This window comes from Pelecanus crispus, chromosome 1, assembly GCF_030463565.1.
Source record: "Pelecanus crispus isolate bPelCri1 chromosome 1, bPelCri1.pri, whole genome shotgun sequence".
Classification (NCBI taxonomy): Eukaryota; Metazoa; Chordata; class Aves; order Pelecaniformes; family Pelecanidae; genus Pelecanus; species Pelecanus crispus.
Window position 1 is genome coordinate 78,311,203 of NC_134643.1, and position 15,450 is coordinate 78,326,652.

General features: G+C 37.2%; 1 protein-coding gene across 1 annotated transcript in view; it reads right to left on the reverse strand.

The window, feature by feature from the left end:
• Nucleotides 1-5,293: 5,293 nt before the first annotated feature.
• The window catches only part of ARFGAP3 (ARF GTPase activating protein 3), a 34,916-nt gene continuing 24,759 nt past the window's right edge, over nucleotides 5,294-15,450 (reverse strand). The window contains exons 12-16 of the mRNA XM_075713454.1: nucleotides 12,478-12,615; nucleotides 11,123-11,246; nucleotides 10,000-10,090; nucleotides 6,036-6,157; nucleotides 5,294-5,340 (exon numbers count right to left, since the gene is read on the reverse strand). Coding sequence (XP_075569569.1) covers nucleotides 5,323-5,340; nucleotides 6,036-6,157; nucleotides 10,000-10,090; nucleotides 11,123-11,246; nucleotides 12,478-12,615 — 493 coding nt within the window. The 3' untranslated portion in view covers nucleotides 5,294-5,322. The remainder of the gene's footprint in view (nucleotides 5,341-6,035; nucleotides 6,158-9,999; nucleotides 10,091-11,122; nucleotides 11,247-12,477; nucleotides 12,616-15,450) is intronic.

Below are 15,450 nucleotides of genomic sequence, written 5' to 3' on the forward strand. Positions count from 1 at the left end.
CCTCTCATTGTTTTCCTTTTCATTACAATTTATTATTTTATTTCAACTATTACACTGTTCTTAGCTCAACCCACAAGTTTTCTTACTTTTGCTCTTCAGATTCTCTCCCCCATCCCACTGGGGGGGTGGAGGGTGAGCGCGCGGCTGCATGGTGCTTGGCTGCCAACTGTGGTTAAACCATGACAGGAAACATTGGCAATCTCCTTCTCCTTTTATAATTTTCAGTAATAGGTCCTAGGTCTTTCCCTGCTCTGGGACATGTTTTGTCAGGCAGCTGGTCTTTACAGACAATGACAAAGGAGCTTCTCTTAGCAAGGCTACTGCATCAGCACCTTCCCTCTCTATACACCAAACCTCTGAAGCGCTGGATAGAGGCAAGTAGTGGAATGGCAACACATTCATCAGTGTGATTTCATTCTGGAAAATATATCTATGTAATTTCTGATCAAGCTGTTCTGCTAGTCCTTCTCACATCCACAAAGCACTGCACCATGTTCATCTCTCTAAGGGCTTTGTCCCCTTAATCATTACGGTAACAGAAACCAAGAGAAAAACCACATCAATTTATAAATACAAACGCTGGTTTATATTGATTGGCTCGAGTTGATGAACCAATAAAGCATTTGACTTAAAACTTCAGACTGCAGAATCCTCTGTTCTCACGCTATAGTATCCTACACTGTTGGGATGGGAACATCTCCATGTCCCCATCACCAAACCTGCCTCCTGCGTACCCAAATCTTCTGCACCTTGTCTCAAGGATACTTCTGCTGTATGCCTTCTCAAACCAGCCTGTCAACAACATATTTTCTCCACCCTTCACCAAGGAAAGCCACAGCTCTTCCATACCGATCTCCCAGTTAAGCGATACTGTAAGCATATGGAACATCAGTACAAATGGTGGGGAGTAGGTATCCATATTGCTCAATGTAAAGCAGCTACACGGGGCCCAATCCAGGTGCCCACTTGTAGATACTTTAGATGCCCTTGTGTTCGCGATTGATGCCGCAGCACTACAGGAGACCCACACCTTCTGGTGTTGCCGCCAGCGATCAGGCAAGGTATGCTAAGACTTCTCTAATGGCAACAGATGTCGGTAAGTAGGCAACTGATTTGAACTCTCACTGGCTAGGATACAGAAATAGTTACCTTTAAGATCAAAACCTGCTTTTAGAGACAGCTGAAGAGAACAGAGAGGTCAGACTAACCACACAAAATCCAAAGCTACAAATGAGGAAGTAAGTGTTGCAGAGCTTCAGTATGGAGCTGCAAGCTAAGCTGAAGGTGGAGAGAAGTTCCAAGTCCTCTGTTGCTCCTTGCCTTTTCTCTCTAGAAACAGGGAGGTTGTTGAAGAAGGTGCACCCTTAGAAGCTTGCAAACTGGAGGCCAAGCTGTTCTTGCATAGTTTGCAAACAGGACGGACACAACCCTGTACTTACCCAGCAAGCACCACAAGGCTCTCTGTACTGCTTCGACAGGGCTATACTCTCTGTTTTCACATCTTCTTGGGAAGAAAGCGACAGTGCTTACCACGTAAAGGGAAAGAAAAGTCTCACAGAAATGGAAGTTGAAAAAGAACTAGGAGATCATACTGCTTTCTGTGGGAGACCACATGGCTAGACTCCCTTTGAAGATTTAAAAAAAATAGACACTAAGAGCAAATTTAAATTGAAAGCACTAAAATTAGAAGTAACACACTGACAGTTACAGCTGATCTTGCAAGAAGACAAAGGCAGCGCTACTGTTTGTCTTATAACTTCAGTTATATGCAGCAGGACAAAGGACAACTGCCATTTTTCTGTTTTGTACCACCTCAGCAACCTCCAGGTCTGTAGGACAGCAGTTTGACCATTACTGACCAAAGAGAATCCAGTCTCATATGCATGGATATAGAAAAAAAAGCTAATTTGCGTAGAAACCCCTCAAAACCAAATCAAGCACGCACCATTTCTGTGGTCTTCAGCTTCACCCTTGATTTACAATGACAGCTAGACTTGACTGAAGAGCAGGACAAGAGCAGTGTTAAAATACACGTAGCTAAAGCAACGTTTACAGACTCCCAAGCTATGGAGTCACTCAGCCCACTCTTGCACTACAAAATCCTTCCAAAGCAATAAGCTTAAATCAGCATCAAAACGGCCCTGGAATTGCTTCTCCCAGCAGTGGAACAAACTGATGTGAAGCAGACCAGAATGACAGCATTGAGCATTTCCCATTTTGCAAAAAGCAAGAGAAACAGACAGTAACAATATTCCCCCCTCCACCCTTCACAGTTTAGTCAGGGAAGGAGAGTAAAAGTCTCTGCATCAAATTAATGCTGGTTCTGCTGTTTTAACAACTAACTATGAACATTTTTCTAACCCTTTCAATTTAACCTACAAAAATAAACTCTCTGAAAAATAAAGTAATAATAAATAAAATGAAAACTTAAATTAATTTTATTAAAATAAAATTTTAATATTTTTAAATTAATTAAATTTAAAATGAATATTTAAAAATTATTAAAATTAAGTAATAATAAATAAAGTAAAAATAAATAAATAAAAAATAAATAATCCTCTTTCCCCTCCCCTTATATGCAGTTTAAGAGGAGGAAAGTTTAACTTGAATGGTTCACAGTTGCTGCTGCCATCATTCAGTTCCAGTTTTGAAAAAGCTGGATGTATAACTGTAGTAAGAGAGGATTAAGGGAAGAACAACTGCAACAAAACGCAACTGGCGACCAGTGCCAAGTTTCACTTGGAAACTTGTCAGAAAAACAGAGCCAATACCTGGTTTTATCACGCATTCTAAACTCTGTGATGTTTGCAGCGGCATCAGTCATTGTCCCTCTTATCAGAGGGTGACAAACACGTTTGAAGGCAAAAGATGAGAGAAAGGAGAAGGCCACACAAGAAAGCAGGAATGCAAACCTCATTTTAGGTTTAGACTTTTTCTCCCTTTGATCCTGCCCAATCAAATCCTGCAGGATCAGAGGTGCCATGGCATCCTGAAGTCCCAGGAGACTAGAGGAGTTCAAGCTGGCTCTTCCAGCGTACACGGCAACCCCTTCCCACCTCTATTTGATGAAATGCAGTGACAGCTCATGGGTTTATTAAAGACGCAAACAGGTGTACTGGGGGTCAGGAGTTACTCATCCAGCCGTTACGTCAAGAGAACGTATTAGCAGTACGCAGGTTGCCATAGAGAATCTGCAACAACAAATCCAATTTATGTTGAACTGCACAACATTCCTGAAAATGCTGAATTGTCGTTCACTGGTAAGAGAACTTTGTGATGTAATCTTCAGATTGCAGCAAAGAGGAAAAAGTTTATACGCCTGTTAGAGAGTTGCATATGTTTTACGGCACGTAAGATAACCCCATAGTCGTCTCCTCCTAGAATTTCTTCTTATTTTGTACTGAATTTGATCTGTGAGTGGTTCTCTGTATTGCAGTCATGCATTAAAAATATGCACACAATTCTTTCAATGTAGGTGATCTCACATTTTCATATATAAGAAACCACAGGAGGGGACAGAACTACATTTTGTTATACTTCACTGTCTTAATTTAAGCAACTGCATCCATACACAGATGTCTAAATATGCAGCCTAGTTATCAGAGGAGCATGTCTTTGCAAGTCACAGGATGCTGTTGGTATATGGCAACTCTGAAAATCAGACCACTTATTACTTGTAATAGATTTACTACTGTGTGTAGACTTAACTGAAAGAGTAATTTGAAAACTGAGAATCCTTACCTGTAATTAGAGAAAACCAAAGCAAGCCCTGACCAGTACATTTTCTTGTTATATTAGCAAAATCATCTCTACAGGGTGGGAAAGGAGAAAACAAAGCAAGTCTTTGGTTGTAAAGCTCTGCAGTTAAGCAGAACAAATGCTTATCTTGTACTACTCTCAAAAAAGAAAGATCATTTTTGGATCAATAAATCTAAAACCCAACATCCACCAGAGGAAGTTACCAGAACTGAGTTAGATAGAAGAGGCAGCTAGAAATTAAAAAACGAATACAGCTATACTGCTAACTATATTTCAACACAGCATTTCAATACAGTAACTTATTTTCTACCCCAGCCTTAGTGTTCTGATTTCTAAATCACTATAGCAATTTAATAAGAAAGCTAGTTTCACTAATTGAAATTAAAGGCTAATTCTACCAGACCATTGTATAGACAGAATACAGATGGCAGTATTTAGAAAGCTGGAGACTGGTGTCTGCACATAGAAATTTAATTAAAAAATGAGTTTATATCAACTGTTTTTATTAGATATCAGCAGTTTACAAATTTGAATTAAGAAATAAAGTTACAGAACGGAATTAGCTTAGCTCATTCTTGGTTGTGAGTTTTTTTCTTTAAGGTCATAATCATTTTTATACAGGATGTCATCAGCAATAAGTTCTAGACTGTCTAAAACACAGCCCCACTATTTCCTCATTTAGTATTTCATAATTTATCAAAAAACTAAGATTGTTCTAAACATTTTTAACAAGTATTTAGTTAACTACTCTGTTAGGTCCTTTATATATTTTAATTTCTTTTTCAATTTGTACACAATACAGATTTTTAAAAAGCACTTAAGGATTCTATATTGCAATTTCTTGTAACTTTCAAAACTAGGAATAAATAGATTGTTCCCATGACAAGATGAAGTCGACTACTCAATATACCACGTCTTGTCTTTGCCATACCTCACATCTAAGCATACAATTTTCTAGCAGGAATATTGTTTTAAAACACTAATTCCCCACCATTTTAATGCACATCAATTTATGACTGCAAGAGCTTCTACGTTCTGATAAGCACAGGTTTAACTTAATTCTATATTTTGCTACAGTCCACTAAATACCACCTCAGCATATGCTTAAATTTAACATTTTCTTCTCCACAGCTCGTAAGCCAGTCAGAAGACAAGTTATGTCTGGCAAGCAAGAATGCAACTGCGCTGAGGCTTCTATTAGGAAGCCTCATTTCCAAGGTACGTGTTCACCCTTCTTTCTCTTTCCTGCCTCACAGCCAAAACCAGCAATGAAATAAAGCTTCTAACATTAAGGGCGCTAAGAAATATAAGACTGTAAAGGGCGGGGTGGGGGGAGAAGCATATGCAATGTAACAAGTGGCTACAAGACTTCTGCTCTGTAAAGATGAAATAGCAGTAAGAAGAGGCTGAGCCAGAAAGCTGCACAAGGAAACAAATATGCTGGAACAAGTAAAAACATCAACAGTCTTAAGGCAACTGTCATTCGAATCAGCAGTGTGATTACTTGTATAGCTGAAGAGAAATCCTTCTTTAGTGTACTTAATTATGCCGATACAAAAGATGTTATGAACCATATCGATCCTAGAAAAGTAAAAAAAAAAACAGACAGGCATGAGTATGTTTTCCATTGAAAAAAATAGTTTTACTCACATTTGTAAAATAAATAGTAGTTTAATTCTTAAAGACCTAAAGAAAATTGACAAGCGCTTCCAAGAACTGGAGTTTATGGTTAAACTCCAGGATAATTAGCCTGATTTTCAAACACCCGAGAGCTCCCACTGACCTCATATAGAAAATGCAAACTAACTGGAGCATGAAGCACGCTTTACACTATTGAGACCAGAATGTCTTAATTTTGTGCACAAACATGGATCAAAGGTATTACCGTCAAGTCAGTTAAAGAGCCAATACAAGAGCTGGGCGAGATGATCGCTGTAGGTCCCTTCCAAATAAATTATTCTGAGTTATGAACTATTATTACTTTAAAAATAAAGTGACAGCAAATAACTTCCATGATGGAATTTTTGTTTCAACTGTAAGAAATAAACTACATAAGGGAAAAGGCAAAAAAGATATTCTAAGGAAGGTGAGCTATCAGCTACGGATTTATTTTTAAAAAAGATAAAGATCTACTGTCTACCACGAGAGGTCACAAAGCTCAAAAACAAATTCATTTTTTTTCTCCCTAACGATGATTGAACGGCAGTCTCCATGATACTAAATCCCTACAAAAAGACTTTAACTGACGGTTAATATATTGTAATATTTTTACTAACCTGTATAGATGTCATGACCCCACTAGCAAGTACAGAAAGTTTTCCAGCCACTGATTTCACTCCTTGTTTAAACTGAGCTATATCAGGAGCTGAAGGCAAGACATTCGTAATATTGTAGCTTCCTAAAAGGAGAACACACACACACAAGAAGAAAACAAAATTTTACATTAAAAGCAGCCTTTTCTCCCCCCAAAGTATAATATACTGCTAAGAGTACTAAATACCAATGTCTGATCGACGCTGTAAAAAACACTAGGCATAGATCTCAAATTTCTTAAATGCATCTTCCTTGCAGTTTTTTCAGTTGTTCATAATTCCACCCAGAGTGTCATCTTCTACACTTTGTATTCCCAGCTGAGCCATTAATGTTTGGATAATATGTGATTTATGCTGCACTTTCAATCTGTTGCAATGTTAATTTGTCTTGTATCCTAAACAGTTGTTACTACCTTGCAATTTAAAGATGAATGCACTTCAGTGGTGGCTGAAGGGATGAACCCTATTTGTGTGCGTGCTTAGGTATGCTTTGCATGCTGTATATACACACATATTTTGCATTACTACATCTGACGCTTGGAAAATTCTATAGAAATTATAGTAAAGGTAAGTAAGCAAGTTTTAAAACTCCAAAACAAAGCTGGCAATCCAGCCTTCCTTAAAGCCAATATAGTTCAGCCAGTGTTAGCTCTACTGCTATTATGAAAAGTATAAGCCTAAAGATGTTTCAAAACTGACTGCATGATAAGTATTAACATGCTAACAATTGCAATCACCCACTCATCTGCGAAAAGAATTACTGGCACGCCTTAGTATTAAATACCTGATACTGTAAAAAGCACAAATGGCAGTAAACCAGCATCACAGAACTATGCTCCCGGGGACAAATGGGGCTCCCGAGAGGAAGCATCCCAGAACAGACCGCTTTCAAAATGGAGACTGCAATCTGTAGCCTGAATTTAGACACGTAGCCAACTGACAGCCATGACCAGTCGGGACACAGCTGGTAACTTGTGCGCAGCGACCGAGCCTCGGACAAGCTCGTCCAGCCGCACGCTCCGCAACCTGCACAACCATAACTCTTTTTGACAGCAGCTCCATACAGAACATTGCTACACGCTGGCAGCCCCTTCTTCTTTTTTTCTTTTTGAACAGGGGTGAAGGAGGAAGAGAGAGAGAACCTGCAGCTCCTCTTTTCATGGCAAATTAAAGGCACCTGCCTCGTTAGCAGGCCGAGACAGACATTACTGTAGATAATCTGGTTTGCCTAAGCTAAGCAGCTGGTTCATAGCAGCAGATGCAGAGTCACATTCTGAGAGCTTCCCACCCCATTCTTTAAAGCCAGCTAGTAGCTGTTTTTACAATGCATGGGCGAACCTGCTTATAGATTATTTTCAAAAATTCACCGTCACTGAGACAGACCTGTTTCTGAACTGTAATTTTGACTTCCTTACGATCTGTTCCACTTATCAAATGCTTCAGCATTTTTGTTATTAAAGTCAGAGTCATGGAAATAAAACTTTCAGGTATAAATAACCTGAGAAAAGCTCTAACCGCTTCTCAGGGACGTGAATTTTCTCATGTTTTTCTGGTTATGTATGGTTGTCTGAAAAACTTATTGTAAATGAGACAGGAAAAGCAACTCCTTTTCTTGTTATTTCCTTCAAAAGCAGCATCTACGGGTCAGTCAGCTGACACGCCGTCTTTCGTAAGCAACAGGTCTGAAGTAACGCAAAGTAAAAGCATTTTCTTGCAGCCCCTTCTTTTTGGTAAATAGCTCCTACAGCATTCTGTACAAAAGCAAGCATCCCAAAACTGTTCTACCCTAAAATCCCAGCAGTGCTCATAAAAACAACTTCAGATTCAAAGGACATTTTATTCTGGCAAGGACTCTAGAATTACAGCAGCACTTTTGTTGCCAGCCTCCAGTCTCCTGATTACCTTTATTTTATGGAACTAATGATGGCCTTGGCAGTAATTCAACACCAGACAAGCTACCAGTGCAGTAAAATTTCTCCAAGAAGGACCATTGTCAAAAGATAGTCCCTGGGGGGGGGTGGGTGGGGGTGGGCAGTGTACCAGAATAACATGCAGGAAAGGAAGATTCTGTAGATTGAATATAGTGTGAATTTATAATATACAAACTAATAATTCCTGGTGTGCTTTTTCCTCACTATTATTTTAGAGCAGTTAACAACGCACAAAATTTAGCAGAAGTTTAGTCTTTGTAATACAACTTTAAATTTACTGTTGGGTTACGTGCCAGTCACAGAGAGTAACTAACCTCAAGTTGCAGGCAGGTATTTTTCATGCCACTACTAGGAATCTCTGCATTCCCCCACAAGCCCCAAGAACCTTTCCAAGGGTCAATGATGAATAATCATCTGTGCACAATTCACGTACACATAGTAAACATTATATAACTGCCTATAAGTACCCTTATTCAGAATATGGCAAGAATTTTATCACATATATATGCACATGTACATAGGAAGGCCATTCATATACACATATATACACACAGATATATCTCTCTTTCTCTCACACAATTTGCCCCATCTTTAACTGTTATTTACCTTTCCCTAGTTCATTCTCTTATTCATTACTGTGTAAAAACCCCACAAATTACACAAATTAAAGGAAAAATTAATTGCATGTAAAGTAATTTATATGCAAGAAAATTAAAAGGACAAAGAAAGTACTATTCAGCAATAGCTAGATAACAAAATAATGTTATCACAATCCCATATATTATTGAAAACTTTATCATTTACAAATTCAGAAAGAAACACCATTTCTTTGCTTATGTTGCCATCATCTTTTTTAATCACAGGTATGTCACCATGTTGCAAATATTCTTTCAAGTGGCTAAAATAACTTACTGTAATTTCTGCTTTATGTCTCCTCCTATGCTTAATTTTTTTTTTTTTTTTTTTTTTTTTTACATTTCAATTGACTAAAATCCAGCTTAAGTAACTGGTAACAGGAGCTACTTTTTACTAGCCAGTATATTCAAAACTTGCTTTCAGGGGATCAAAACTGAACAGTCACATGGCTGTTCTTTCTTCCAGAGTAAAATCAGATGCTGCATACTGTTTGCTTTTCCAGCCTATTTCTGTAATTATTCACAGGTTTGGAGCTCTTCAAGAATTTTTTTTTTCCATTTCTTTGCAAGTTACGGAATGAAACCCAACTGATCAGGTCAATAAAATACTCCAGTATTTCTTACCTTTTCTATTTCACATTATTGCACTACCCAAAAAGGGTGTTGGAAAGAAAACATGAGAGATTTTCAATAGCCTAAGGGGCTACTTTTCAGTCAATCTATTCTAATACTTCTTCCTTTCTAATTTGATGAACTATACTCTCCAGTGTAAGGTGTTCCAACAAATCTTTTAAACAGACAAACCAATTCCAAAATTTTCTTAATAATTTGGCAAGACCAGTGTCAGAAGCAGATATCCCAATGAACGGATATGCCATGCGACAGATTACATGGGAATTTCAAGCCCACTAACATTTTATTAATGATTCCTCTTAGATTCAATATTATATGACAACTATTTTCACATATATAAGTTACTTCTGGTAACTTATAAAAAATCTACCTGATAGTCAATTTAGGTGTTATCTCATTTGTTTTTATAATCAAATATTACAGTTTTTCTTTGATATAAATTGTTTACAATATAGTCAGTCTATTATTTGCAACAAGTCACAAAAAAACCCCAGTATAATACATTGAACTTACTGAACTGAAAATACAGAACTTGAAATTTTTTTTGTTTGTTTTAAATAATGAGTAGACCAGTTACGCTTGTTTGACCTACTAGCAATACTGATGCATACTGCACTTCGCACACTTCTTGCAGAATACAGTGACAGCTAGCTGATAGTAGAACTAGAAGCAGAGTACTGGAGCATTTCCCACTGCATGCTACAGTTCCTCAGTCTGTTCAACATGTACCTGCTGGTTGTTTTTTCTGATCTTCAAACAAGTCAGCTGAACTTATAGAGGAGCTTCCAGAAAATCTTTCTAGTCGAGCCCTTGCTTCATACTAGGAAAGAATTGAGAAGAAAAAGTATTGTAACAGTATGCTGTCATCTTTTGAGGTCATGTCAGATAATTTGTGAGATTATACAGTTTTAAAACATACAAATCTAGCTGAAGTTGACTATTCTGAAAGCTGTTCCCATTTCATAGTTTTCACATGACTTTTCACATGACAGTGTGAGTTTGTCATCATCGCAACTCATTTCTGAGTTGGTCAAAGACTGACATTTACCATTGCAACACCAAGAGGCCTACTCACTGTTAGCTAACCTAAAAAAGGGGATTGCTGAAAAGGCAGAGGAGAATGAACTACACAACCATTAAAAATAACAACTAAAAATGTGAAATGCAGTGGTTGGGTAGAATAAGGAAAAAGCCCTGCAGTTAACATCATGTTCTTCTAATCACGTGATGCTTTTAATTCAACTTTTTCTGAGTTCCTTGGGAATGGTGATACATTGATTATATATTTTTACATTACTGTTTACATTGTTAATTTTTCATTAAAAATAGGTTTTTTAAAAATGATGCCTCACCTCCAAAATGCAACATAATATTAATCTGGTTTTTATTCCTAGGGTGATTTAATTAGATGTCATTTGTTGAACCATTTACCTGCTTGCTTAGCCTTACAATAGTAACAGTGTTTCCATGTAGCAAATACAGAGGGGACAGCAGTTTTATCAATGGTTTGTTAGCATTTGTTTAGAATAAAAGAAGCCTTCACCCAGCATCAGGCTGATCCTTTCAAAAATAAAGACTGCTGAATCATAGTCTACCACTTCTATCAGAGAGGAATGATGTTGGAGGTAAAGTCCTTCTTGCAGCTGCAATTCCTCAGGAAATACTAAACTATCAGAGTTATCAGAGACTTGTACATTTCCATCAAACAAATATTCAAGTGGACATAATTCTCTAAGCTTAGTAATTCTACCAATTTTAACTATTTATTGACTTCTCTTTATACAAGAACACCATGTTTATAGTCAAAGGATAGTTTAACATTCAAAAATATTTATCACTGCTTTCTACTTACATCAGCATGATCTTGCCTTCCAAAATACATGTCTGATGAAATTGCTTTTATATTGCCAAATTTTTTTTGTGCCTCATCTGTGTTTAAAGATGGTTCATATTCAGGTTTACGACGAGATGTAGGCCTAAAAGGAAAATAAACGCATCAGTGAGCGTAAGTTTTATTTATATCATGGCAGAATGCAATAAATCGAACAAGCACCATCATCTTTGTTTTGTGAAGCCTAAAAGCATAATTGTGATTTTTTTTGATAAAAATTAAATCAGTATGAACCCAGCATAAAGAAGTTCAGATAACTAAGTTAATATAGCAGCAAATAAAATTCCAGTGACAGTTTTACAAGATGGTGAATATATAGTATTTCAAATTCACTAATCCTGTATCTTTATTTTCAGAGTTCATTTAAAAAGCAAGCCAAAATTATGTCAACAAGGACAGAATAGTTCTACAAAACCTCAAAAAAACCAAAACACAATCTCAGCGAAATTCAGATTTAAATGTAATAGCACAAGAAGGTTGAACATCCTTTGAATTGTCACTGCCTTCCACCTCAAACATAGATATTTAACACTTGCCTTTTCTCTCTTTTTTTTTTTTTTTAAATATATGTAGTCAAATAAGGAAGTAATAGCATTATGGACATGAACCCCTATTTTGTGTAATATGCATCACTGGTCCAGTCTTTAGGAAACAACAGAACGTGCTTGTGTTTAAAAAAAAAAAAAGCTGTACTTAAGTGCACACGCTGCATTGTACAAGTAAATGAAAATACAGGTAATAACAACAGAAGCAGAAAACACCAGCCAAGCACACAAAGCCCCACATTCTTATATTTTCTACTTGATTACAAGGATAAAACCACAGTTGTCAGGAAAGAAACGTATTCATTTTTTATTCTCACAACAATTAGACCTGTTGTTTGCAAGTATCTTCAACACCTTCATCCTGAAAGCTGAGTACCCTACAGTTTCATTCATCCGGTAACTGGGCTCTGCCTGGTTCATTAAGCAATAAACAAAGCAAGTAAAGCAAGTATGCTCTCAGAACAGTGCAAACATTAGAGTTTCACTCCATGTCTTTTGTCTACTTCTTTTTTTGCTGAAATGCATTGGAAATTACCTCCAGTACAAATACTCAACAGCACTGAGCAAAACAGTGCTTAAAACGTAAGTAACTAAATAGGAAATTCAGCTTACAAAAGAAATTCAGCCAGGAAGTTCCTTGACTGCTGATGAAAATTATGGCCAAATTTTCCCCCTAGACTGAAAAAAATCCCTCTACTGTGACCAGGACTCAAATCATATTAACAAGCTTGGGCTTGCTGTACTAAAATCAGTTAGGTTTTCTTTGTATACCTGTCTGAAAATCCTGTACTTTTTGAAGTTAACATTGCCTCAACATCTCTACTGTTATTTTCTTTCTTCCAAAAAGAATCTGTGTTGTCATCCCATTTAGAGAAAGTGCTGCTCCTCAAATCTGAAGAATCATAGTACCTAAAGAGGAAAAAAAAAGTATTGAAAAAGTCAGAACTTTATATTGCTAAATAAATATTGCTTTAGTAAGTGTTCACTAGCAAGTAAGTTTTCAGCACAATGGTAGGTGTCAGCGAATAATTTGGATTTCATAATATTGGTTAGAAGCTTTGTGCAGTTGAATCCAATGGATTTTTGGAGTTTTGCACATGTATTTAACCAAATGAAAAGTTTGGACTTTTATGCTGTATATGGTCATGAATATGCAGTGGACTGCCTGAAAGATCTGGTCCCATCAAAACGAGCAGAGCAAAGTTCTCATTACTTCAAAGTATTATTTCTTCTTTCGTGTCAGACAAAGCACTGGGAAGAACATTGTCAAGACACCTGGCTGGTTTAAGAGCTTCAGGAGCTAAGAAAACTTTCAGGATGGACCTTGTGAGCAAGGCATCATGATGATCCTACAAGGTAAAAGGTAGCCTGCTCACAAAGGCCTGGTGCTCTTGACACTCTGTACTAAGAAACCAGCTATGAAAAAAGCCACCACAACTTTCAAAGCACTTTGAACACTCCAGAGATCCAAGAGCACCTAACCCATGGCGTCCAATTGTGCTATGGTTTCACACGGGGCAAAGTTTTCTAACTAAGGGGCTGACAGTGGCTAATCTCACAGTTCCCTATGAGTCAAACTGTAAGCTATGCAAGCAGAGAATCTGCTCCCATTTTCCGAGGCATCAACAAACATAGTTCAGAGCAGTAAGGAAAGCCCTTGTTTCTGGTTCTGTATACATATTTTTAATACAAATATTAGCATTAAATACCTCTGACCCTTGTAACACATTTTATTAAAACAATGCTAAAGAACATATTTCTTAAAAGTGAGTTTTAATTTAATGAGACCATCTCCTCTTGCACATCAAAACTGCAGGGAAAACACAAACAGAAATAAAAGGGAAAAAAATGAAGCATGTTTGTCAATTCCAGTGGTACCTTATCTTGACCTTTTCCCCTTTGATTATCTACACATATCTAAACATATGGAAAACACTTGGGGGAAAAAAAACTATTAAAATGTGAAAGATTAAGAATTTCCTTTTGTGGCTAAATAAACTTTCTTAAAGTCTGGATATGACCAGGATAGGGAGTAAGATGATCAACATGACAGGAGGCTAGCAGAACGGAATCATTCAATAGAATAAACACAGGATATTAAAGGCTGCACCTGTATTTTGTGAAAAGCACCTTTAAAAAGAACGTTCTCCATGTTTGTGTTATCAATAGTCAGGACATTGCTTTTGCAGTTTATGAGAAATGTGACACCTTCAGCCACCTCTGCACAGGTGAAATAGCAGGGACAGATCTGGAATTAACTTCTACAAAAAGCAGGAGTCTCTGCCCTTCTCTCCTGACAAAGTGCATTTAGGGCTCTGAGCAAAGGAGATTCACTGCAATGCAATTTTCATCTTCACAGTATCAACCCACAGAGTGGATGTTACACCCAGTAGATTCCTGAAGGTACTTTTTCCTGCTAAACGAGGCTTTTTACCCCCTCCAACTTTTGGATACAGGTGGAAAATCCAAAGTAAGTGTCATAGATGAAAGCTGAAAGGAAAGGAAAATAACAGAATCTACTTTTTGGGGCACATCACTATACCAATTCAATCTTTCATTGTTCCTGTGAGCTTAGGTTGTTTTCAGTGCAGTATTGCATGTAAAATAACTAAAAGGAAAGCAGAAAGTCCCAGACAAGAGCAGTACAGCACCAGAAAGTAGTCGGTATTCCAAATTTCTTCATTCAGCTGCCTCTCTCCCTTACATCAGCTTAGAAATATGGCAAGTTGCTACATGCTTTCCTACAACCAGGGTCATTTTCTTTTGGCCTGACTTCTCAGTTTCTATGTCGTATGTTACTATGATAGCAGAGTGTAGAAGCACAGTATACAACCTGCAAGGAAGCTACTACATAGCAACGCTCTTATTCCTGCCCACCTAATGAAGAAGCCACAGCACTCTTTAAAAGTTCCATATGGATGTGTAATAACAAACAAGGGCGTGTGTGTGTGTACATATATATATATGAAGCTATCCAATCTCACAATGGCCATCAAAACCATGGGATGGGGAAGAGGCTACAAGAGCTGATTTGAATAGAATGACTTTTCTCCATCCTTCCCCTTCAGATTTTCATAACTTTGCAAAATACTTCTTCAGTATTTGGGCAGGGCGGAAGGAGAAAGAAAAACTGCATTTAATACAAAATAAAATTTTACATTGTTATGTTAATAAAGATTTTATTAATTGCAGCAAAAAGAAGAATTAAAATCCAAGGATTTTGAGAGGCTTCAATTATATATCTAAACCTTGAGACGTCTGGCTTGCTTAATTTACAGGTACTTATCAGCACCCTAATATCCAACACCATTATTTTGCTTTTGGGCATATACTAAGATGATACTAAAATTACTTCTATTTCAAAGTCACAGCTTGGAATAAAGGATAATAACCACCTTACAAACCTTACCGAGTCCAACAATCTGACTTTATACTTTCTTTAAAGAGAATGAATTTGTATACCAACTTCAGTTAGATTCTACTATTGCTATAACTAGGAGAACAAGAGCTGGGAACAGCTAGGTTACAATTTATCTTCTAATTATTGAACCAAAACACATTAAAAAGCCTCTTCCATAATTCATCCTTTGCCTGCTAGTAGGCTTATGAATAATTTGAGAGCAGTAACAGTTCTTTTCAAGGAACAAATAGAGAAGCACTGAAATGATACATTTTACTTTACAAGACTGCTGCCAGTTTACTTGGTACCACATTTGCATTTTTGTCACTAGTGATTACACTACA